Source organism: Poecilia mexicana, unplaced genomic scaffold (assembly GCF_051168715.1).
Source record: "Poecilia mexicana isolate PSO_F unplaced genomic scaffold, ASM5116871v1 scaffold_19, whole genome shotgun sequence".
NCBI lineage: Eukaryota > Metazoa > Chordata > Actinopteri > Cyprinodontiformes > Poeciliidae > Poecilia > Poecilia mexicana.
Genome location: NW_028263388.1, coordinates 4,459,394 through 4,484,675, shown reverse-complemented (window position 1 = coordinate 4,484,675; position 25,282 = coordinate 4,459,394). Strand labels below are relative to the sequence as shown.

Below are 25,282 nucleotides of genomic sequence, written 5' to 3'. Positions count from 1 at the left end.
TTATTTTGTTTTTTTACATTTCATAGACAGCTTGGCATAAAAACAAACAAATAATATTAGCGCATATAAACTCATGGCGTCTAAAAACACATTGAAATATCTTGTCTTGGCATTCAATTATAATTAATATTGTTATTTCAGTACTTAATACTTAATACAGGCCAATCTAAAATCGGTGTCAGTCAAAACGACCACAGAAACATGTAGTTTGCACACAACTCTCATGTCAACACGAGAGGGCGCGCGCTCGCCCTCACCGCGTCTCTGCTTCGGGACTCGGGAGCGAAGAACGCGCGGTTCATTCTGGGTAGGGCACTTTGAAGGCGGCCATATTGGTTTTTCGTCCTAACTGAAGGAGAGAGATGAAGGGGATCCGAGGAATCAGTCAACTATCGGTGAGGGCTCACTTCATGTAGCTTATGTCTGAATACTGGGGGAATACTTTCACCCATTCGAGCTCTTTTGGTTTATTCTTGAATGGGATAAAAATAAAAACTGTTGGGGTCTTGTCGAGGGAGGCTGTGATGAAGAGCAGCCGAGGAAGCTGCTAGCTTTAAGTCTAACCTGGGAATGTTACATAAACACATACATACCGTGTACATTGTAGCTTTTATTAATAGGTTTAGGTTCACTTCTCGCTTATAGAACAGAAAACAATTTCTTTGGGAGCATAAAGAAAGCTAGCTCGTAGCTACTAGCGTCTTGTATGTTGACTTGTTTCATATGTTGTGTTCGGATTTAGCTGTCAACTTACTGTCAGAATGGTTTATATAAAACAATTTGTTAGAATGGTTGTCAGAATGGTTTATATAAAAGGAATTTGGTAACATTCAGTGCAAATTTACCTGCATTGTACTTCAGTTTCCCAAGTCTACTTTTAGTATACACTTTTAGAATTTTGTGGCTGATTTTCAATCCTTTGGTTTTTCTGAATCTTCTACTGAGTTATTAGCTGACTACAATATCTTTCTGTAGTCTATATGAGTTTATGACAGGGGTATCCAAAGTCGGTCCTCGAGGGCCGGCATCCTGCATGTTTTAGTTCTCTCCCTAGTGGTTGTAACAACCTCCTCATCAAGTCAGTGTTCTGCTTAGGCCTCTAATGAGCCATCATTTGATGCAGGTGTGTAAAACCAGGGAGAGAATTAAAACATGCAGGATGCCGACCCTCGAGGACCGACTTTGGACACCCCTAATTGACGTTTTCTCAATAAATTGAGACGTTTTCTCAATAAATTGAGAAAACGTCAGTATACACTCCAGACGTTTTGCTGTAAACGGCCATTAGTTATTTATAATCAAAACAGAGATGACTATTTGAGTTGTAATTAGGCCCTTTCCTGTCACAAACCAAATTCAGGTGCATTGGTATTTTTAAACTGCTGAGTGTTTTGTTTATATTTATTAAACTGTAGATGAAAACCTAATTTAGGGCCTGCGAATCATTCTTCTTTAGAATTCAATACATAACTATAACCATTTGCTCAACATTCCTAGCTGCAGGATCAAGTGAATGTTTTTCATTGTGGGAATGTACTTCTCTTGCAGGGCTAACTGTCAAGCTACACCATCATGTGCTTTAGTCTGTCATGTAATGTATACAGTTAGAGATGCATTAATCACAGATTTTTGGGGGATTGGCTCAATTTTTTTTCTTGTCTTTTTGCTGTGAGATGTCACTTATTTTGTTTATTTTTATTTATGATAACCTTTATTTGACCAGGTAAGTTGATTGAGAACAAATTCTCATTTTCAACAAAGACCTGTTCAGAAAACATTAAAACATCATACAGCAGAAAGCAGAATGTCATGCTCTACATAAATTAGAAGGAAATACAAACAAAACAACAAACCAAAAGAAAGAAAAAAAGGTAAAAGTATAAAACTACATATTGGTTCCCAATGTTTAATAAGAATAAATAGTTCTTAATTTCTAAACTAGTAGGGGTTTCTCTGGATTCTTGATCTGATAAAACTAGATGTTGGTTCTCCATGTTTGATTCTATAAGGTAGATAGTACTTTCTAAGTTTGTTCTAGATTTATAATCTAACAGGAGTTTCTCTAGGTCAATATTAAAAAGTTTAATGCTAAATGTTGATCTAAGGCTGCGTTCGCACTGCAGCCTGGAGTGACCCAATTCCGATTTAATTTTTTTACATTATGTGACCTGTATCTGATCCTGTCATGACAATCTGAACAGCACGGGTCGGATTCTTTTCGAATGCAACCCAGGCCACTTGGGTATCCGATACATATGCGATTCAAATGAGACCTAATGTTCAGGTCACATTCATCCGACCTGAACGTCACTGATACTCAACAAACGTCACTATTCTGCATTTTGAAACGCGCAAGCAGGAAGAAAAACAACCACCATGACGGATTATAATGAGGATTTAGTTGTTAATATGCTGCTCCGGTCGGACAACAACTTCAAATGTGTAAGCTAAGCTCCACCGTTAGCATCCATCCATGTTTACTTCTGCAAACACTGAGCACTTCTTTTTATGGCGGTTGGCAAAACATTGAGGAGGCTGAAGTTATTGCGCCCTCTACTGTGCATGCGGGACACCTTCAGGTCGTTTGTCCGTTCACACTGGAGAACACACACAGGTCGCACTTATTTGGAAGTGTGAACGACCACGGCAAAAAAAATCTGATTTGACAAAAAATTGGAATTGGGTCACTTCAGGCTGCAGTGTGAACGCAGCCCAAGGTTATGAGCAGTAGGGAACAGCTTCCTTTTAAAAAACTTCTTCAGCTTTGGTGGGATCACCCCTCAGTGAAAATATGGCAGTTTGTATGTTTCACACTTCCACACTGAAGAGTGTTTTTCTTAGACATGGTGTGTTTGGTAATCAGATAAAGATCAGCTGTTTTTAAAGTCTCCGACCATCTGGCCAACTAAAAACCTTGTATGGTCACCAGCTGGGTTAGGGTCTTCTCCACAGGAGTTCTCTGTGGTTCATTCTTCCACCACAGAGACAGAAACACATTAGCTGTAATGTCCCGCCTTCCTATGTTCTCTGTTTTTCCAGACGAGGCTTTACGCAGCCCAGGCTGCCCATAAGGTGGAGGTGACTGGGTTTCAGCCTCAGGATGTGCAGGTCAGTAGGTGTTGACGTGTTTCTCTCCTCCACAGAGACGCTTCTATGCCGCGGCCAGGAAGGGCCAGTCCCTTACCGAGCCTCTGGTCGGTCTGAAGCTCTCTCCGGGGGCTGCCCACTCCTACCAGGACGTTCATGTATGTTGGGATGTCTCAATACAGAATGAGACTGGCGGTGGACTCATCCTGCTGTGTTCTGCTTTCGTTTGTATCTGCTGAATTGTCCACCTAAGCATGCAGATAATTCTAGAATCTGAAGCTTATAGGCAGACACTGTGGTGTGTCTGGCAAACAGCAACCCTGTTTATCGCCCTGCTCAGGTAAGCAAGCTGCCCAGTGGACTGGTGATCACGTCTCTGGAGAATTACTCCCCAGCCTCCAAAATTGGGGTCTTCATCAGGGCCGGCTGTCGCTATGAAACCCCTGACAACCAAGGTGTCACCCACCTGCTCAGGCTGGCCTCCAACCTGGTATGAAGCTACATTTATTACCAATGTTTTATTACTTTTTTTTATGCTTTTTCAATTTGTCATAATTCTTAAGACCCAGACTTTTAATTTTAAACCTTATTGGGATAATTATAGAAACTCTTCAATACAGAAAATAGCAAAACCTGTTTTTAGTCCATATTGTGTAGCTCTGATAGTGTAAATATTAAAGTACAGCTAAAAAAAATAGAATTTCATGAAGTTGTCCAATGATTTATTACACATAGAGTGAACTAATATGTCAACGCCTTTTTCATTTGTATTTTTGATGATTATATAAAGAAAACACAATTCAGTGTCTCAGAAAATTCTAATATTGTCAAAGAAGGTTGTGTGGAAGGAAAAAGGTGCCAACATGGCTGAATAAATATATCACTTTGGCATGTGTGTGCATACACTGTTTTTATTTGTGTATTTAGTTGTATTTTATCACTTATTTATGATCCTTCAAAATACTGTAATTATTTTTAACGGTGAATTTTTTTTTTTTCTAAAGTGCTCCTTTGTTTTAAATAACTTTTTAAGTCCTGAGTAGTGCTGTATGAACAGAACCTTTAATGGTATTATCATATAATATTATGCTCATTTTCTTCTAGACAACCAAAGGAGCATCAGCGTTCAAAATCTGCCGCGGCATCGAAGCGGTGGGAGGCAGCCTGAGGTCAGTGCCCTTCCCCCCCCCCCCACTGACAGGAAAACAACATGACCAGAGTCACTCAGCGCTCTTATCTTTGGATGTTTCTGTTGCAGTGTGAGTTCGTCCAGAGAGAATATGATGTACGTAGTGGACTGCTTGAGAGACGACATGTAAGTGTTTCCGTCTGGCACGTCCTTCAGAGGCCGGCAATGAAAGCTGCTCACGTTTTCCTGCCTCCATCCTGATTGTTCCGCAGCGACACAGTGATGGAGTTTTTGATCAACGTGACAACGGCTCCCGAGTTCCGTCCCTGGGAGGTGTCTGACCTCACGCCCAGGGTCAAGCTGGACAAAGCACAGGCTGCACAGAACCCCCAGCTAGGTGAGCACTGTGGTGTCATTACACTAGAGAGATGATGTCACTGTGTAGAATAGATGTGGAAATCTGTGTTTCAGTAAAAGTTCTCTGGTTTCTCCAGACATTAAATCCAGTTTGTGTGTTTCTGCTCTGTGTCCTTGTCCAGGTGTGGTCGAAGCTCTCCATGCAGCAGCTTATAAGAACGCTCTGTGTAACTCCCTGTACTGTCCAGACCACATGGTTGACCACATCCATTCTGAACACGTGAGTCAGTTCGCGCTCTCTCACTGCCCGTTCTGAAACGCCGGCCTGAGGAGGCCTGTTCCTCATCCACTTGTTTTCTGTTTCCTCAGCTTCACCAGTTTGTTCAAAACAATTTCACAAGTGCAAGAATGGCTCTTGTAGGACTTGGTAAGATCATCGTCATTTAACCCAACGGTGTTGTGAAAGCCTATTGGCTGCGTTTGTGGACACCTCTGGCAAAAAACATAAAACAGGAACATAATCTCACACCGAGAAATGTAGAAAGATCCACATTCTTTAGGGGGAAGAATCCCACATTAAGAAATATCATCTATCACTTTTGTTTTTTTTATTCTGTTTATACTGAGGTTGATGAGGAGCCAACACATGGTGAGCAAGGCAATAATTAAGGTGTCTGTCCTTCCATCACAAATATTAAGGTTTGCTAAAAGCTCCTGCTTTTGAGGAAAAGATTGAGTTTGAGCCACAGACTTTGGCATGAAACAAAGGAAAAGCATCTCATGCCTCTAGTATGATTTAACCTCAAACACGGTGGAAGGAGCAAAAGAAACAATTTAACACACTATTTACTGTTCATCAAGTCAATGCTCTGTCTGAAATCGAGTGCCAAGGAAGTATTTATGGGGTTCATTTCCTGCCAGAATGTTGCAACAGATAAAACATGTTTCAGAAAGTGTCTCCTCTCACACAAATCACATCTTCTGCGCACAAACACACACTGCAACAAGGTTCTGCAAAAAGTCATGACACTTATGACAGCAGGGGGCGCCATCAAGACAACTGAAACCTGTGGTTAGATGGAATAGATTTTATAAAGTATGTAGTTATATAGCATGTAGCAGGTTTCAGGTGTCTCGACAGTGCCCTCTGCTGTTGAAAGTTGCTGCACATTGTTTTGTACACAAGGACAGTTTGTGAAAAATATTGTATTTGTAACATTTTGGCAGGAAACGAACTCCGTTAGTGTCACCTCATTGGAGGTTCTGTGATGCTGTGGGTCCCTTTTTCCTCCAAGATCCTTTTCAAACACCAGGATGTTAGACAGCGATATTTGGCAGAATCTACTAGGAAAGTGAAGCTGGGTGGAAAGTGAACCAAGTTCACCAGACATGAAATCAACATTAATGATTTAGAGTTTCTGATGGGCTACAGATTAATTTCTTTTCAGGATTTTTTTTATGCGTCTTTACCAGAGGTGCCAACCTGTAAATGGCGTCTTCACAGTAGTTGTAGGTTATGGTTTTCTCCCGTCCAGAGCTGTGACTGTGCTGTCCTCTGGCCTCTGGTCCTCCAGGTGTGGAGCACTCTGTGCTGAAGCAGGTTGGGGAGCAGTTCCTCAACATCCGCGGCGGAGCCGGAGCCTCCGGGGCCAAGGCGCTGTACCGCGGAGGTGAGCTCAGCGCCGCAACAGCATGATGATCCATTTGGACCCCCTGGGGCCTGTAGTTCCTGTACAGACCTGTAGCTGTGGTCCACAGGAGAGGTCCGTCTGTCCAGCCTGAGCGGCCTGGTCCACTCTGCCGTGGTGAGCCAGTCGGCTGCAGCTGGCACTGGGGAAGCCCTGGCATTCAACGTACTGCAGCACGTCCTGGGAGCCGGTCCGCACATCAAGAGGGGCTCCGGTGGCTCCAGCAAGCTGGTCCAAGGGGTCGCCAAGGCAACCGCTGACCCCTTTGATGTGAGTGGCAGTCACTTTGTCATGCAGTCTTTAAAGTGCTGGGGGATAAGACTTAAAAATAAAACCAACAATTTTTTTTCTTCATCATTTTTTAAAATAAAGTACCTACAAATTACACAAAATCTTTTTGAAAACTTGCTTTTATTTCAGTCATCTCCTTCAAGAGTTGACCTGAATTCAGCCATCAGTAAAACAAGATGGCGGCGCTGGCCGGGTCAGCGCCCGAGGCTGTTTTCCAAAAATGAATTCCTCATAAACAGCAAATCTGATCAATCCATTTATCGCCCTGACCTTACATCTACCATAGTTTCAACATGTTTATTTATCTGCTTTTTATTTTCTGTCATTTTTAAAGTCAAAAAAGGAAAAAAAAAAAAAAAAAAGACAAAACTGGTACAGGAATAGATTTATAATATTTAAATTTCCTGTCAATGGTAAGAACACAAAATGTAGACTGAAAAAGTGTATGTAGAAGCACAAGTTTCTGATATCCTCACTTTGATAAACATAACATGAATCGACTTGACTGAAGGTCTTTATGTGTGGTTATTAAAGCAGATTTTTCCCTTCTTTTTCCCAGGTGAGCGCTTTCCATGCTAGCTACTCTGACTCCGGTCTGTTTGGGGTCTACACCATCTCCCAGGCTGCAGCGGCTGGTGATGTATGTTTATCCAACAGATCAATAGATCAACATCTCTGAGTATTATTGTCAGACTAAGAATATAAAATGTAATTACAAGAATTAAGACACAATATTACCAGAAAAAAGTTGTAAAATTATTAGGAAAAAAGTCATTCTTAAAGAAAAGAAACTCTTTGATATAAGTTAAGACTGGTAAAGCTGAAGTTCTTTTGTCAAGATGTCCTCATTTGTCAAACCAATACCAAAATCAAGCTCCATAAAATTCTTAACATTTCTCATTTAACGCAGTGGTAAATCTGCTTTTTCGTGTTGGAATTCATCTAAAATATGTTCTCCTAATGTTCTGACTTTATTCTCAGAATTAAATTTTTTTTTTTGTTGTTGTTTTGTTTTCCCGTTTTGCTGGCCCTAATGCTCCGTCCTGCTTTCTAATGTGCTCTGTTGTCCTGTCAGGTGGTCAGGGCCGCCCTGACCCAGGTTAAGGCTGTTGCTGATGGAGGAGTCACAGCAGCTGATCTGACTCGGGCCAAGTAAGAAACACATGGACAGCTGGTTGAGAAAGGAGCTTAGGTTGTGTTCCACCAGCAGTTGAGAGAGTACAAAAATAACACACTCAAGGAAAAGTACAGTTACTTTGATCAACTTAAATACAAGGAAAGTTATAAGTGTAATATGTTGCTCAAATACAAATTGAAAACTACCACATTAAAATTTTACTTTAAGTAAAAGTTATTTTTTTATGAGCAGAAGAAAGTTTGTCATATTTTAAATCAATCAAAACTCAGCACCTGATCCTGTTTTCAACTTTAACAAATTCTAATCACGAGTACCAGATGAAACTGATGTTATTGACATTTGTTGTAAAAATGGTCAGTCTGAAACAAACCAGACTCATTTTACACTGTAGGACAAAGCCGTTGTCTTTCTCATGCTTATGGTTCAACTGTTTAAAGTACAGACATGGGGTTTCTTTCTCTCAGAGGTGAACTTGAACTACACTTGATGTCGTCCAACTGATGGAACACCTTGTGATTTTATTAGTAACCCAGCGGAAGGATTGATGCTGGTTTTTTTATTCTGTTAATTTTATTTTTATTCTGTCCCGTCAGACCGTCAGTTCCCGAAACCACTACCAAAAAAAAAAAAAGGAAAACATTATAGAAAACTTGCAGGGTCCAATTGACCCAGTTTCTTTAGACCAGGGGTCCCCAAACTACGGCCCACGGGCCGGATCCGGCCCGCCTCCTCATTTGGTCCGGCCCCCTGAACAATACCAGAGAGCATTCAGTGTTTTTTTTCATACATATGTGGATTTTTCTTCAACCACCAGGGGGGCTCTTGAGCAGATATGAAACTTAGTTTCCCTCAATGGAATATATACTAGTCAGTACCAGTCACCGTTTCGCTCACGTTTTTTTTTCCATTTGCATTCTGGGTAAAAATCTATCTACAAACGCGAATATGTCGTCGGCAGTAATCCAGCCCCCCCGTCAACAAAAGTTTTCTAAGGTTTCTTTCTCGAAAAACTAAGACCGGCCCCCGACCAGAAAAGGGAACAGTTATGTGGCCCTCGCAGGAAAAAGTTTGGGGACCCCTGCTTTAGACAGTTGGAGTGTTAAGGTAAAACATGACTATCTTTTTTTTTTTTTGTCTCTAAACCAGTAAACATTTCTTTTTTCCTCTTCAGGGCTCAGCTAAAAGGTCAGTTCCTGATGTCTCTGGAAACAACTGAGGGTCTTCTGGAGGCCATGGGCTCTCAGGCTCTGGCTGATGGATCCTACCACACTCAAGAAGAAATCTCCAAGAACATCGACAACGTCTCCCTGACTGATGTTGCAAATGTAAGATTTTGTGTTTTATTTTTTTATCTGTGATGGGTTAAAATGTTGCAGGTTGAAACCTTTCGTTTCAGCTGCTGCTTCATCTTCCAGTTTTGGCTTTGAATAATAATCATTGCTTAGAGCAATTTTGAATAATGCTAGTAATTTAGATCAAAATGACCAAGTCAGGGCACCACTTGATTATCAAGAAAATAATAGCCAAATAGTTCAGTCTCAGTTATCATTTATAAATATCTGCTACCTACTGATGAGGCTCAGGTTTTAAAATAATAGATGAAGACATAAGCCCTGTGCTGGTGTTATGTGAACAGCAAGAAACTATATATTTATGGAATTAGCACACGCTACATTAAAACATACAAACTAATCTAGAACTAGTAAAGGTAAAAACAGCAAAAATATACAAATAGAACCAATAAAATGATTGAATGATGTCACATTTCAGAAAAACATTTGGTCACCATTGTTCCTGTTTTTGCTCTCCTTCTCCTCCCAGGCTGCCAAGAAGTTTGTGACGGGCAAGAAGACGATGGCCTCCTCTGGTAACCTCAAAACAACTCCCTTTGTGGACGAAATTTAAAACGACCTACTGTACCTTTTAATTGACAGCAATGTTCAAGTTATTTCTCCACATTCGAATAAAACCTTTTTTTTATGCTACAAATCTCAGAGCATTGTTATGGTAACACCACTGACTTATCTGTGCTGTGACAGTATGTTGTTTGCTCTCTGCTGCATTTCTGTACTGTTTCATCTATTCACACGGAAACTGTATAGCTGATGTAAAATAAGGAATAAAATCTATCTGCCTTCTAAATGTTTCAGGCGCTCTGTCCTTGATGAAATTTTGTACAAAATTTTAAAATTTACAACATTTTGTTCCTCCACATTCCTTCCTGATTTTCAAATAGAAATGATCCAAAATGTTACATTCTGGTCCATCGATGTCAAACTGATTTTTAATTTGGGTCGTATGAAGATTATGACTGTTTTAAAAGGGCCAGTTGTAGTTAAATGTAGTAATGAAACTCATTAATAAACTCCTTAAATATGAATAAAAAGCTGCCTCTGCAGTCAATAAGTACTTCTTAGAGTTAAATAATGCTGAACATCATTTCACATTGATGTAATTTGGCAGAATACATAAGAAAACTACAGAAAGGTTATAGCCACTGGAAGAATTAAAGATTTCTATGAATCTCATGAGATCAAAAGTCAGAATTCTGAGAATTTTGACTTTTTCCCAGAATTCTGAAACTTTTTCTTTGAAATTTGACTTTTTTTCTCAAGAAAAGCTTTGGCCCCATATTTAAAGTAAGACGTGCCGCTACGAGATCATCCCAGGTCACTTGCGATAGCAAAACATGGCAAACTATAACAAGTATTGCTGACGTTAATAGTTTAAAAAGCTAGCTTGGTATCACATGATGCTTCTGAGAACACATTTTGAAATGGGAAAACACAAAAAATAAATCAAATTTAATGCTTCACACATTTCTGCATTATTTTTTGAAGGTACATGTTGCTTGTAAGGTCATATGCTTAAAGAACTTTTAGTCAAACTTAAGTAATGGGTCTTTAGGGAAAAAATAAACTAAAATTTCTTTCCTGGCTTCCGTAGTTCTTCCGATGCCCCAAACTATCCGAGCCTCCGAGCCTGACTTCATGCTGACGGAGAGCACAGGCCTTCATCTGCATGTTTTGCTGGCAGGGAGATTATATTATTCATGTTTCCACGTCTCTGAAAAACATATGGTGGTGGTGGAGGTGGGGTGGGGGCTTCGTTTCTGAGAAATGTTCACAAAGCTGTGAGATTCAGGATGGATGCCAGCAGCAGAAATCTAGTTGGGTCAAAGGTCATACGGTGCCGCTCAGCCCACAACAACAAAGTTCAAGCTTCCAAACTCACCTTTGATCTAAATACTGTTGCTCAAACTCTTGTTTTCTGCTATATGCACAGCTGTAAGGGGTTTTTATCCCAACGTTACATATCGCTGTGCGGTCCACAGCTGAGGAAACTACGGCGGCGTATTGGGGCCACTGTAAATAGAAAAAATGTACAAAATCTCCACCAAAAAAAACTGACATTTTGAGAATATCAGAAACTTTCAAGAAAAAACAAGGAAACTTCTGAGTTTGAAAATTCAAAAATTTGCAAGAAAAGTCTAAGAAAATTTCTAGATAAAGAAAAAGAGAAATTTCTTAATTTCAAAAGTCTAATATGTTTTGACTTTTGAAAATCAATAATATTTGTCAGTTTTTTTTTCTGAGATTCATCTCAAAATTTACTTAGAATGTTTTGGCAGAAATTTACTTATGCCCTCCCTTTCTTTGTACCTATATTGTCCCTAATACGCCGTCATTGGAAACAGAACCTTATAAAACTTTGGAAAGGTAAGTGGCAAAGAAACCCATGATGACTCTGGAGGAGGTACAGAGATTCACAACTCAAATTGACTAACAGTAGGTGAAAACCTACTGTTAGTCAAATGTCTCTCAAATGATCCATTTTGTAAAATGTAAATTTTCTACGAACAAGCCATTTCGTTTGTAACAGTTTTATTTTCATAGTTTCTATGGGTGACATTCACAAAAAAGTTGAATTATCTTTATTAAGTAAATGACTGCAGTATGTGTTTACAGCACAAACATGTATATATTTTGATAAAATATAACATTTCAATACATAAACGTCAGATACCCATGTAGTTTTTTTTTGTTACATACAAATGTATGCATTAATAACATTTTAGTGTTACATGTAATAAAAGGAAAATATAATAAACAGTAGAGGAAAAAAGTTGATTATAGTTGCTTTGGTAGAAACAAAATCCTAATTTGAAATTAAATATAACAGTTAAGGTAACAAACTAACTGTAAGCAACACTTAACTATCAACATTGACTAAAGAGAAACGAGCAAGAATAAAGCAAGAAAAAAACAAGAAGGGAGCTCACCGTAACCCTCCTCTTCCTCTCTGCTGCTGTGTGAACTATCAGTGTGGCACAGAGCCGCCGTGACGTGTGACGAAAACAGAGAGCAACGAGAATCCACTCTGCTCTCATATCCAGCCCTTTCTTAAATATATTTGTAAATGAAAAAGAATAACAAGACTTACTGCAGTGTGAGCAGAGCATTGTAAACAAGCAAAGTTAAAAACGTTTCTCACTGAGACTCGAGTTAATCGTTCAATCCTGAATTCACTAGTTTGTTCATAGCAGTGGCATTATTTCAAACTTAAAGGTACATTTTATGTGATACAAATTCTAGTTTACTTTAGAATTTATATGTATATATATATATATATATATATGTATATATATATATATATATATGTGTGTGTGTGTGTGTGTGTGTGTGTGTGTGTGTGTGTGTATACAGACATATATATGTGTGTATATATACACACATATATATATGTATATATATATATGTGTGGGGACCGAAGCCTGGTCCCATAGAGAGACCGGGCTTTGTGGTCTCGGGTGACAAATTTAGTCTCCAGTAATCACACCATCAGGATTTTCGACTCAAGGGAGCAGAGTACAAATGGAGGGCACAGTTTTTAGAGTTTCATAATTTTTAAAAACTACTTTGCAATCATACACTACCAAAAAGATCCATTGATGTTTGTGGTTGCAACCCAACAGTAAGGTTAAAGTATGAACACTCATATAAATCACTGTACAGTAAAGTGAAAACCGTCTTGAAATGTCCGAAAGCAGCAAAAATGTTGCAGTGTGGAAATTTTTTAACTATTACATGTGAGAAAACTACATAATAATCCTTTAGCACTTTTTACATAGCAACACTTTGTTTTCATTATCCAACTGAAAACAGCAAATAGGACTCATAAAATGATGAGAACAGAGGAAAGGTTTGTAGAGTGGACAACTTTACAGATTTAGCTTTTTACATGTATACTCGAATAAAACACCATGATCAACAACTCCAAAATGAGAAGGGACCACAAGGAGGCACAATTGTTCACAGCTCAATCACTGTTCCTGTGAAATTCTTGCACCACCTACAAAAAAGTAAAATATAAAATAAAAATGCAAGTTGTCCACACCACTTCAGTTTGTGTTTGGGACGTTCAGGGATCGGCGCGGCAGACAGCGTCAGGCCTTACTGGTCCCTCTCTGCCGCAGCCTGGCCTTTAGTGCGGCTATAAGCATCAGAGTTCCGGTGAGCAGCTCCAGGCCGTAGGAGAGCCAGGCCAGGCCCAGAGACCAGCCGAAGGAGGTGTGGATGTAAGCCAGGTTCTCCGGCCCCACCAGGCGCTTCGTCTCTGCCAGAGCTTGGTAGGAGTAGACAATGTAGAGACTCGCACCACAAAGAGTCAGCAGGCCTGGATGTGGAAGCAAGCAGAAAAAAAAGAGGAATATCATTTTATTTCTTTATTAGGTTTCCAGACACAAAAGTTTATTTTGAGAGAGAGCAGATAATCTACGCAACAAATAAATATCTAGTACTTCTCATGAGAAAGTCTGCACAAGGCCGACCCATTATGATCCATTAATACTGTCAGATAAAGTGCAGTCACAGAATTATTAATTCAGTTGTAAAATATTTATGGAAGTTTTAGCAAATAGAAGGTAGGTCCTTTTTTAGAAATATTATTGATAGAGATCAAATGTGATGTGTGGATTTATTGACTTTTAATTCATCTGAGTCTACACGGAAATATATATTTAATAAATTATGTAATCATTATGAGAGTCTCTATTGCCTCATTCTTGAGGGTAGCTTATCCCGATCTATGCTATCAATTATGATGCTATAATCCTAGCATGAAGGACAAACTGACTACTGTTCCACATTTTCTTCTCCAGTTTACATTATCTACTGCTATTTAAACTGTTAACTTTAAGTTTTCTCTCATTTTTATTCATGTTTTGCCCTCCAAAGAAGCTACACCTGCTCTGACTGTCTGCTTAGCTGTTGCATAATGAATAGACTGAACTGATTTGACTTGAATTGAATTTAGTGGGCGTGGCTAGCGCTGCTGTAAGCCGATTGGTCAGATACAGATCGCTAATCAGGTCGAGGAATGGATCAATTTAAAGAGACAAAGTCAAATTATTCCACGATGTGCTGCATCACAGGACCTGGGAAATATTTATGTACTGAAATTAACTTTAACACACAATCAATACTGATTTTTATTTTTTTTTACGTTAAAATTATTTTTAAATTAGTCTTCAAAAAAGACTAATTTAGAGGTTTTTGCTTATTATTCCATCAACACAATAACCCATATATGTGATTTAACATTTAAAACCGTGGGAGCTCCACATCCTCCAGTCAAGACCTTTTTTAATCAGTTTGTGGACTCTGACATCACCGGGACCTGGCAGTAAGAGCGCTAATCTAAGAGACAAGAATCAAGCTGGCAGAAATCTCATATTGAGAGACAGGAAATGCACTGATGTGTGCGATATTAGCCTCCCTTATCTACATAGAAAGAAAGCAAGACCAACTGGTTTTCACTGTGTTGCTATTGGAAACCGTTTTAATTTTGACAGCGTGCTCCTGGTTTCAGTGGATGCGAGTGGAGCTACCCAGGATGGTGACTAATCAAGATTTTATTACAATTACACCCTGAGGCGCAACAGAGAGGGGGATGTGATGAGGAACCGAGTCTGATGTCTCATTGTTATGCTCTTGACGGCAATGAGTTGGAGGGAGAGAGAAAAGGACGAAGACACTGCTGGGAAGCAAACAGGAAGGACAGAAGTTGACTGTCTTCCTCTGCTTCAGAAACAAAAGTTGCAAACGATGTGGGTTCATGTCGGTCTGTCAACTTTACGTCTGTCAGGTGGGGAAAAAAGTATGACGTCGCTTTCTGTTGTTGGGATGTAAACAGTATTTAACATCAGCTGGTGTCAAACTCGTCACCTCTGTGCTTATCAGGAGGATTGTAGTCATATAGTTTATGATGTAAAGAAAAGTGTTGACATTCCTGTTAAAGTTAAATGGTTCATCTTTACCTGTCAAATACCAGAATTATGGCCTGGATTCCAACCTGATCGAATCTTATAAAAACACCTGACAAGGTGGAAGGAAAAACGGATTCATTGTTTTCAATTTTCTTCATTAATGCAAATCTAAAAAGTGCAGCATTTCTTTGTATTCAGTGATATACATAAATACTTTCTTGTTTCCAACAGATACTTTCTCATGTGAACCAGTCAGCATCTCTTGAAGACCAAATGCTTTCTTATGCGCACCAGACAGCAACTCTGGCGCACCAGATACTTTCTCCTCCCCACCAAGTCATTCTCTATATTTATAGAGAATGACTCTATATTCTCTATAAATATAGAGAATGTAGTCATTCTCTATATTTATAGAGAATGACTACAAAAAAATAAATAAAAATTCAACTTCCTGTTTGAGTTTGTTGAAATTGCTTGGTTAGTTACCAAGAGCATCTGGTGTGCAAGAAAAGATAGAAAATTTGAGGAGAATTTGTGTTTATTCAATTTAAAACAATATAAATCACATAGCTCTGTTCAGTCAACCATCTGAAAATGGAAGAAGTGGCATTTCTACAAACCTACCAGGAAGTGGCCGTCCATCTGAAAGGAAAACACAAACCAGTCCAGTTAGGACGAGCCGTGTTGGAAACCCAGCAACCATGAGGATGAACAAACCAAACCTCCAACACACTTTTATCACCAAACACTAACACTCCACACCACTTGAACACACCGTCCTCCATTTTTCTACTTGTAGTCCCAATGAATTTGTAGTCCAAGATTAACAACTTTTACGCTCTGTCTTTGTGAAGAACTCTGAGATTTTTATCTGTTTTATGAATAGAATGTTCGTACTTATTTACTCTCACTCACAGCCACAATGGAACGGTTCGGATCCCAGCAGATTCATGTTGGAATAAAGATGCTGAACCTGTGACAACAGTCCCATTTGTAACAACAGCATGAAACAGAGCTAGTAACTACACAGCTACATCTATGCTGCAGTCTACACAACACAAATCTGCTTCCTGGATCATAAAATGCTCTTTTCTCTTGGTGATTGATGATTGGTGAGGAGTAGTTGCATCATTCGCCTCATGGCACAAAAATAACGGAGGAAGCATGAAACCACACCAGCTCCACAAAACCAGGAGTTCAGGGCAAATCCTTTGAATCCTGTAATGTTTCGATCCCTGCTGAACATTTCCTCCTCTCCTTTCTGACGGAAACTGTCTCAGACTTTATTTGTAATAATAGGAAACCGTTATGATGGCAGCCAACAAGCTGTAATCATGTCTCTCTGGAGAGGTTAGATGCGTCTGCCGGTCTGATGGTTTGATCGCGCATTGGTTGCTAAAAATTTGCTTTTTTTTTTTATTCATATTGTAGCACATTAAAAAGAACTTCATTACTTTTTATGACCGTCTTATTGCATGACATAGTGCTGCTGGAAGCCAAGTATATTGCCTTTATCCTGATCAATTCTGGATGAAGTGTTAGTTAGTTAGTTAGTTAGTTAGTTAGTTAGTTAGTTAGTTAGTTAGTTAGTTAGTTAGTTAGTTAGTTAGTTAGTTAGTTAGTTAGTTAGTTAGTTAGTTAGTTAGTTAGATTTTTCATACTTTTGGTTAATTTTAGTTTAAGAATTCAAAAACATCAAAGTACTGTATAATGATTATTCATTGGTTGGGTAATGAATACTTGACAGAAGATTCCATTTTCAAAAAAATTTATTCAATTATTGTTGAATGATGACTAACTGTTGTTTTCTTCCAACTTTACCTGATGGAGTGCCGTAATTTGCCGACAGATGATCATGTAAACTTCTTGTGTGGGTAAAAAAAAAGAATGTATTTCACATCAATTTGAAAGGCTAACAAATAGATCCATAAACACTAAAGCGAAGCATATTACATCTATAATTTCAGTGTTCCTTAGAGCATGACATACTTATGGCTGTTTTTATCTATTTCAGTTCAAAAATGTTTTTTTCGGTTTCAGTTTTCATCATTTCATCGGTTTTAGCTGCAGCCTGACTGAGACGAATCCACTGTGAGCTCTAATCGCTGCCAGAGCTGCTTTTACCACTTACTGATGTGAAGGGGGGAATACTTATACAGTCACTTATTTAATGTTAATTGTTTTTATTCAATTCTCATTATTTTGTAGAAATTGGTTTTCACATTAACATTAAATCTGCCATTTCCTTTGTCAAAAAAAATGCCACATTTTGTCGATTGTGATTGATTTGTAAAAGGGTAAAACATCCCAGGGGGGTGAATACTTTTCAGTTATTTGTGAGAAACAAAAACACAAGAAGAGCATATTTGAAATGCATCAGAATGCAACTTTTGTTGAATTCTGATGTTGTTTTCTTTGATGCTTAAACACAGTATGCGTATTTCTTTAAAGGTTATTTGTAAATACTAGCTTAAACTAAGTAGCAACTGATGATAAAAAAAAAATCGGCTTTCTAAACGTTAGACGGTCAAGATGTTCACAAAAAGGTTGTAATCGGATTCAAACCTTCACCCCATCCTGCTCCTCACCATGCGCCGACTATTAAGGGAAGACTATAAAGAGTCTTTGTCGGTAAGTGTCTGTCTGTCACAAGGTTCTCTTTATGGAGGTCATAAGGCAGGAGAGATCAAGCTGGACGAGGTGTGCCACAAGCTCAGAAGATTGCTTTATGAGTCCAACAGTAATCTGATTACCAGAAATACCCACATTAACATAACAGTGTTAAGATCAGTAAGAGTAAACTTTACAACCAAAACGTAGGAATCGGTTAGATATTCCAAACCGGTGGCTGGTAGAGGCCCTGGTGGGAGATTCACATCCGTCCATAAGAACAGACTGAAGTTAGTTTTTCTCGTCATCTTGATTGTGTTTGTTCTGACTGAGGTCTTCATGTTGATCACATAACCCAGGAATATTCTCTTCATTTTGTGAGACGCTGCTTGTGCTGGAACTTTAAATCAACTCTTTCAATGCAAGAAAACAGAGCACCACAGAAGCAGCCTCTTCTGTGGTGCCAAACATTTGTCACACATCCATTCCTTCACCCAGCAGTGAAGAGGTTTCTGTACCTCTGGCTGTGAATAAAGCTCAAAAGATGATCAATCCTCCTCAGTGGTCAGCAGTTAGATTCCCTCCCATTTCTACCAACAAAAATGTAGTTTTTGCCCACATCACAAAATGTTTTACTATAACCAATCCACAGATTTAGTTTTAAAACCTTGTCTAACTTGCTCAAATTATTTCCTAACCTTTTTTCTGCTGAGTACACCTAATTTAATTTCTTTGAATTAAATAAATCTTCACAGCCCAGCACTTTTTACAAGTCTGCTCTGTAGCCCTGAGCTTCACAGTCTAACATCGGAATGCAAATAAAAGCCACACGTCACTGTTAAAATGTTTTCTGAATTCATTCGTTGTTAAATATGTTGTGTGAACGCGTAGCAGTGCCTCTCCCCACATTACAGGCACAACGCCACAGATACAGTGAGACAAGATCCAGGAGAAGAGTTTGCATCATTTGATGTTCCGTCCTTTTATCACCTCTACTGCTCACAGAGGGAAACTGTCAGGAAACGTAGCCACTGGTTCAGATAAGAGAATGAAACCTTGGTCAAAATTGAAGCCAAAGAAGTGGAAGCCTTTACTAAGTGAAGAAAAAATCAAGTTTACGAGGGAGGATGGCATGACAACAAACTATCCTTTTGCATCGTCCGGCATACATTCAGACTGAAAACCACCCAGTTTTCTATAAACTCTCTGAATCTCACCACCCACTGGAACAAAAAACATTCAGTCACTAAAACCTTGTGGCACAGAGTCGACCAGATCCCCACAAGGAAGGAAGTGAAGGACGAGAAACACACTTCTAACATCAACACACAACTCACCCTAATGAAGGAGAAAATAAAAGGAGAAGGAAAGATCATCACAGGATGCGGCTGGAGATTCTGAGAAACTAAGAAGGATATGTTCCAAGCATGACGTAAAATCCAACAGCTCTCTCTGAACGATTCATTTCAAGGATAAGACACCCAAACACACACTCAGTGGGTAACACACCACTGCAGTGAGGAATGTTCAGACCTCTGGATTGGAGAAACAACAGCAGCTACACAAACGGACAAAGGACACTCATTTGAAGATATTAATTTGCAAATTTAGGATGGGGAAGACAGATGGATGGATGAGGAAAACCAACCAGAACTAAACAGAGGTGTTGGGATCAGGTTTCACCTTTTGAACAAGTACTCTCGTCTCCACAGGAGGCTTTATACAACACTTCACACACCGGGGCGTGTGATCAGAACAGCTCATGTCATTAGAGACATGTTTGGATCATCAAACACTGAGCAGAACAGAGGCGTGGAGCCACGTGTTCTACCGGCCCCACCGCAGTGACCTTAACGACCTCTCAGCCTCTCAGCCTCCATCCAGGCTCCGAACTGAAGAACCTTTAGGAGCAGCTGGACTTGTTCTGTTGACTCTACGCCACAGTGATGCGAAGCACAGCTGGTCTCATGCTTATTGTGATGTGTTATTGCTGCTTTTATGTAACTTGGTTGCTCCCATAACAGCAACAGGGTGACATATGAGGCGAGAATCTCTCATCATACAAGGTGCAAACTTTACAACCCTACAGTCTTAGTTTGGAGTTATTTAGTCTGTAGTGCAGATTTTCACTGTTTTGCTTGTTAGAATGAGTGAACCATATAAAATATGTTTGTCTTTTACCGTCTATGACGATTTAGTTTAGTCATTATGTCTAAAAATGTTATCTATCACAAATCCAATTAAAAAGGTTGAATTACTATATGTTATAGAGATTTGTTTCACACATCGTGATATTTTCAGGTCTTAATTTATGTTCATTTTGATGATTTTAGTTTATAGCTACTGGAAACTCAAAATATTGCTTCTCAAATTCTACAAATATTTCATAAGAGTGATGAGAAAGGATTTTTAACACAAAGCTGTGGGCCTGCTGCCATGCAGCATAAGGTAGATCATCTCAGCGCAGAACGACATGGAGGCAGGAAGCCAGAGCTCTGCTGAGGTGCTGAAGACGTCCAACCGGCTTCAGCTCATCTGCAGTGCAGTACTGGCTCTCATCTTCCTCTTGATGTGTTCTCATCGATTCTCAACTTTACTTGATAAAACCCAGTGGATCTACACCAGAAGGAGACATGGCTCAAAAAATCATCACTGACTGCTGAAACTTCACACTGGACCTCAAGAAACTTGGGTTCAGTTCCTCTCAATTCTTCCTCCAGACCTCAGAGACCTTGATTTTAAAATTAAAAACAAAGAAAAGCAAAACAAAACAATTGTCTACACTTTTTCCTTCCACGTAGTTTTCTATTAATATGCTTAAATATGGCAGTCTGTGAAATGCCAGCATCTTTAGGAATGTCCCTTTGTAGCTAACTTAGCTGTCATAAAATGTATGCATTAAAAAAACATTAATTTGTATTATTTAATTTTCCAATTTTCTGAGAAACTGATTTTGTTCTTTTGTTGTCATTAGATCTGAGCCATAATCATCAAAATGAACAACAGACGTGTGAAACATGTTCTGCACGATGAAAAGAATCTTATGAAATGTAGTTTATTCTTCGGAATAACACAACTTTTGGTTGATGTTCCACTTTGTTGAGCTTCAGCTCTTTCAGTCGTAACTTACTGCTGATGAAGAAGTAACAGGCCGTGCCAGTGAGCAGGACGGGGCTCTGAGCCAGGGCGCTGACCAGTCCGCAGATTCCCCCAAACAACAGGAGAACCAGGCTGAGCGGCAGCATCACCACGATGGCTCTGTGCATGCCTGGAGCGGAAACACACGGATTGAGCTAAAACACACACACACACACACACACACACACACACACACACACACACACACCCACACACACACACATTTTTGTGTTGCTATCTTTGTGGGGACTTTCCATTGACTTCCATTCATTTCTACAGCCTAAACCTTACCTTTACCCTTTTCCTAACCCTAACCATCACATACCTAACCCTAACCAAAACTCAATTCATACCTTAGCCCTAACTCTGACCCCTGACCCAAAAATAGGGTTTCCCCTTGTGGGGACCAGGCTCCGGTCCCCACAAGGAGCAATTGGTCCCCACAACGTAGTATATGTCAGGAAAATCGTCCCCACAAGGTATTACAAACAAACGCGCACACACACAAAAACACACAAAGAGAGTTTGTGAGGAAATAAAGCTTAAGTCTCACTCAGCATGCGCAGTTCGGTCTCGGTGTATTTGGAGGAATCGGCTGCAAATGAATCAATGGAGTCAGGATGCATCTTCCCTCCTGGATGTAAAGAGGGAAAAAACAGCCACAGCATTCTTCCACTGTGATTTAACTAGACCTCCTGGACGGTGCGTTTAAAGGCGCAGATTACCTTCGTTGATGCGCCACAATCCCGAGTGAGAGCTCATATCCTCAAACTCGGTCGTGTTCATTGGGTTCATCTCTATGATGTACCAATAATCGGTTCCGAGGGAAGTCGCCAGAAAGGCGAAGCTGAGAACGCCGCAGACCCCGGCAGTGATGACCAGAGCGCCAAAGGTTACCTTCATGGTGTGCGGCTGAAAGTTTGGCTTCGTGCGTAACGTGCAGTCTGCGGCGGTGATCCAAAGCTTCCCACGGTCTCTGCCACGCAGAGACTGTGGGACTTTTCTTTTCAGAAAAGAAAAAAAAAGAAGATATTTTTTCGAACGGCTGTAAGAAAATTCTGGCATCAAACGGGAGAGGGTCTCTGACGGCAGTGTTCCTCTCAGCTTCTATCTGGGAGGGACTTGATTCACTCAGCGAGCGCGTTTACGCAAAGGCACAGGAGAGATGAGAGGAGGAGAGGAGAGCGCAGACAGGCACAGGCGGTCGGTGACCAGCAACCTGATGAGACCAGCTTATGCTTTGGTAGAAAACATCAAGCTCAAAGAGTGATCTCTGGAAATATCATAAAAGGAAAACAGAGTCCTGGAAATGTATACCGTTAAACATCGGCTACATTTTATTTGGATGCTTCTGTTCATTAGCGGCTCTTGATATGGGCTGTAGGGGCAGTTGCCCAGGGCAGCATTAGAAAGGGCCGAGGCAAACGCAAGGAAAGAGTACAAATAAAGAGAAAAAGATTTGCATGATTTATATAGAAGTTCTATATTGAGTATACTGAACTTTATAAAGCTCAGGAGCAAATATAAAGAGTAAAAGTATTAAGTGGCTGGAAAACAAATTTTTATGCTGCAGCAGGGGTGAAAGTAGTTTTAAATTCTTGGGGGTACTATATATATATATATATATATATATATATATATATATATATATATATATATATATATATATATATATATATATATATATATATATATATATATATATATATATATGTCCAGGATGAAACATCCAAGATCCATAAATACATCAAGGACAAAGCCTCAACGGACGATGTGCTCAGCGAATGTCTCAGACAATGGGGAACAGAGGACGAGGTGCTGGAGGAACCATCATGGGAAGACAAGCCCCTACATGGGATGTACCACCGACAAATAACTGAAGTGGCTGATATCAGGAAATCCTACCAATGGCTGGAGAAAGCTGGACTCAAGGACAGCACAGAGGCCCTCATCCTGGCTGCACAGGAACAGGCCCTGAACACCAGAGCAATAGAGGCTCAGATCTACCACACCAGACAAGACCCAAGGTGTAGGTTGTGCAAGGAGGCCTCTGAGACAGTCCAGCACATAACAGCAGGGTGCAAGATGCTGGCAGGGAAAGCGTACATGGAACGACATAACCAAGTGGCGGGCATAGTGTACAGAAACATCTGTGCAGAATATGGACTGGAAACCCCGAGATCAAAGTGGGGAACACCCCCAAAGGTGGTGGAGAATGACCGAGCTAAGATCTTGTGGGACTTCCAGATCCAGACAGACAAAATGGTAATGGCGAACCAACTGGACATTGTGGTGGTGGATAAAGAACAGAGGAAAGCCGTTGTGGTGGATGTAGCAATACCAAGTGACTACAACATCAGGAAAAAGGAGAAACTGGAGAAATACCAGGGCCTCAGAGAGGAACTGGAGAAGGCCTGGAAGGTGAAGACCACAGTGGTGCCTGTGGTCATCGGGGCCATATATATATATATATATATATATATATATATATATATATATATATACTGTATATATATATATAGGTGCTGGTCATAAAATTAGAATATTGTGATAAAGTTCATTATTTTCCATAATGTCATGATAAAAATTAAATTGTCATATATTTTAGATTCATTGCACACCAACTGAAATATTTCAGGTCTTTTATTGTTTTAATTTTGATGATTTTGGCAAACAGCTCATGAAAACCCAAAATCCCTGTCTCAAAAAATTAGAATATTATGAAAAGGTTCTCTGAACGAGCAATAAAAATAATCATCTGAATCAACAAAGTAACTCTAAACACCTGAAAAAGATTCCTGAGGCCTTTAAAAACTCCCAGCCTGGTTCGTTACTCAAAACCGCAATCATGGGTCAGATTGCTGACCTGACTGCTGTCCAGAAGGCCATCACTGACATCCTCAAGCAAGAGGGTGAGAAACAGAAAGAAATTTCTGAACGAATCGGCTGTTTGCAGAGTGTTATATCAAGGCACCTCAGTGGGAAGTCAGTAGGAAGGAAAAAGTGTGGCAGAAAACGCTACACAACGAGAAGAGGTGACCGGACCCTGAGGAAGATTGTGGAGAAGGGCCGATTCAGGTGTTTAGAGTTACTTTGTTGATTCAGATGATTATTTTTATTGCTCGTTCAGAGAACCTTTTCATAATATTCTAATTTTTTGAGACAGGGATTTTGGGTTTTCATGAGCTGTTTGCCAAAATCATCAAAATTAAAACAATAAAAGACCTGAAATATTTCAGTTGGTGTGCAATGAATCTAAAATATATGACAATTTAATTTTTATCATGACATTATGGAAAATAATGAACTTTATCACAATATTCTAATTTTATGACCAGCACCTATATATATATATACAGTATATATATATATATATATGTATATATATATATATATATATGCCTCCCCTGAACACAGCGGTGGTTGATTAGTTGATTTTAGACTCCTGCTCTGCTCATTATTTTGTAATGGAAATGCACAGAATTGCGTAACACCTTGTTGAAACAATAATCACTGAGATTACTATTGTTGTTGGATCATTAATATGAGCACGTTTTGTTGATTTTTTTTTTCTTATCATTTAATAAAGTTGCGAACGTTTTGATAAGCCAGTCAGAGGAGGACGTGCTGAGAGTCCTGGCAGCGTTCAGTTTGTCACCCACTGCTAGGGTTGGCACCTTTCAGAAATAAAAATAAGCGACGCCCACCACGGCACATGTTGCCCTACTCTCATGGGGTACTGCAGCGGCCATTAGGCGGGATGGCTGCTGCAGTGATAGATAATATTTTATGGCAATGTTTTGTTTTTAAAAAGTAATCAAAAACAATCATTCATACATAGAGTACTCCAAAATTGTACTCCAATCATAGTAACACTCCTTAAGCACGTTTAATTAAGCAATTGTAAAAAGTATTTGGTAAACTGCTCAAGTACTGAGTGACTGATAATTATACCTAATTTAATAATCAAATGTGTCCTCAAACAGGGCTCCAAAAGCATATGTGAAAATTCTGGTACTGTAAAGAGTGTGACTGAAATATTTATACAAATAAGGAGTTAGGTTTGGAGGCTGGTTCTAGGCCAAATTTACCACTATGGGTAGTCAGTGCTTTTTCATGGGGACACTTAAAAAAAAAACAAACAAAAAAAAAAAACAGAGCAATATTTCAACATTTGATATATTAAGTGAGCCAAAGAGCAACTTGTGTCTGCAGAGATCCAGGGTGCAGATCCCTGGCAGATGGAAAGTCTGATCCTCTCTCAATATAACAGCTTAAAGTGCAGCACTGGAATATTTAATTAAATGTTACAGTTAAATTGTGAATGTTAAAAAAATCCACCACTGAGTATTAACATAAGACATTTATTGAGTATAATTTCTTCTGTACCCCGTTGGCCCCCATCTAGAACTGCCCCTTGGCAGCAGGTTTGTGTCTGAGATTAATAATACATTAAATAACCACTGAACACTAAATTAATATGTCGATATTTCTTAATAAAACAAACAGAAAGCCCTAACAAATCTTTTTAAAGTAGGAAATATTTACATATTTACTGTTAATCTCTCAGTATGGTT

At 39.4% G+C, this 25,282-nt stretch overlaps 2 protein-coding genes across 3 annotated transcripts; one reads left to right on the top strand and one right to left on the bottom strand.

The window, feature by feature from the left end:
• The first annotated feature begins 269 nt into the window (after positions 1–269).
• Positions 270–9,832, top strand: uqcrc2b (ubiquinol-cytochrome c reductase core protein 2b). Of its 2 annotated transcripts, none has more exons than XM_015000357.2 (14): positions 270–395; positions 3,040–3,108; positions 3,428–3,577; positions 4,192–4,256; positions 4,346–4,402; positions 4,489–4,613; positions 4,756–4,853; positions 4,943–5,000; positions 6,148–6,243; positions 6,332–6,531; positions 7,112–7,192; positions 7,628–7,704; positions 8,862–9,015; positions 9,512–9,832. In XM_015000357.2, exons 1-14 carry the CDS (start codon positions 363–365, stop codon positions 9,593–9,595), a joined length of 1,347 nt encoding a protein of 448 aa, XP_014855843.2. In that variant the 5' UTR covers positions 270–362; the 3' UTR covers positions 9,596–9,832. The 2 variants fall into 2 exon arrangements, with proteins under 2 accessions (XP_014855843.2, XP_014855842.2); XM_015000356.2 differs by lacking the exon at positions 3,040–3,108 and adding an exon at positions 3,144–3,245 and having other exon boundaries at positions 277–395.
• A 2,744-nt stretch (positions 9,833–12,576) lies between these two features.
• tmem235b (transmembrane protein 235b) lies at positions 12,577–21,608 on the bottom strand. Its single transcript, XM_015000368.2, has 4 exons — positions 21,431–21,608; positions 21,259–21,339; positions 20,698–20,835; positions 12,577–13,366 (listed from the first exon to the last, which is right to left on the bottom strand). Exons 1-4 carry the CDS (start codon positions 21,606–21,608, stop codon positions 13,137–13,139), a joined length of 627 nt encoding a protein of 208 aa, XP_014855854.2. The 3' UTR covers positions 12,577–13,136.
• Between the last annotated feature and the right edge of the window lie 3,674 nt (positions 21,609–25,282).

Coding starts and splice junctions, on each gene's coding strand:
- uqcrc2b (XM_015000356.2), top strand. CDS start 363: ATGAAGGGGATCCGAGGAATCAGTCAACTATCG. Junction 396..3,143: donor GAGGAATCAGTCAACTATCG/GTGAGGGCTCAC, acceptor TCTCCTCCACAG/AGACGCTTCTATGCCGCGGC. Junction 9,016..9,511: donor CCCTGACTGATGTTGCAAAT/GTAAGATTTTGT, acceptor TTCTCCTCCCAG/GCTGCCAAGAAGTTTGTGAC.
- tmem235b (XM_015000368.2), bottom strand. CDS start 21,608: ATGAAGGTAACCTTTGGCGCTCTGGTCATCACTGCCGGGGTCTGCGGC. Junction 20,836..21,258: donor GACCGAACTGCGCATGCTGA/GTGAGACTTAAG, acceptor TTTCCGCTCCAG/GCATGCACAGAGCCATCGTG. Junction 13,367..20,697: donor CTGTTACTTCTTCATCAGCA/GTAAGTTACGAC, acceptor TTCCACATCCAG/GCCTGCTGACTCTTTGTGGT.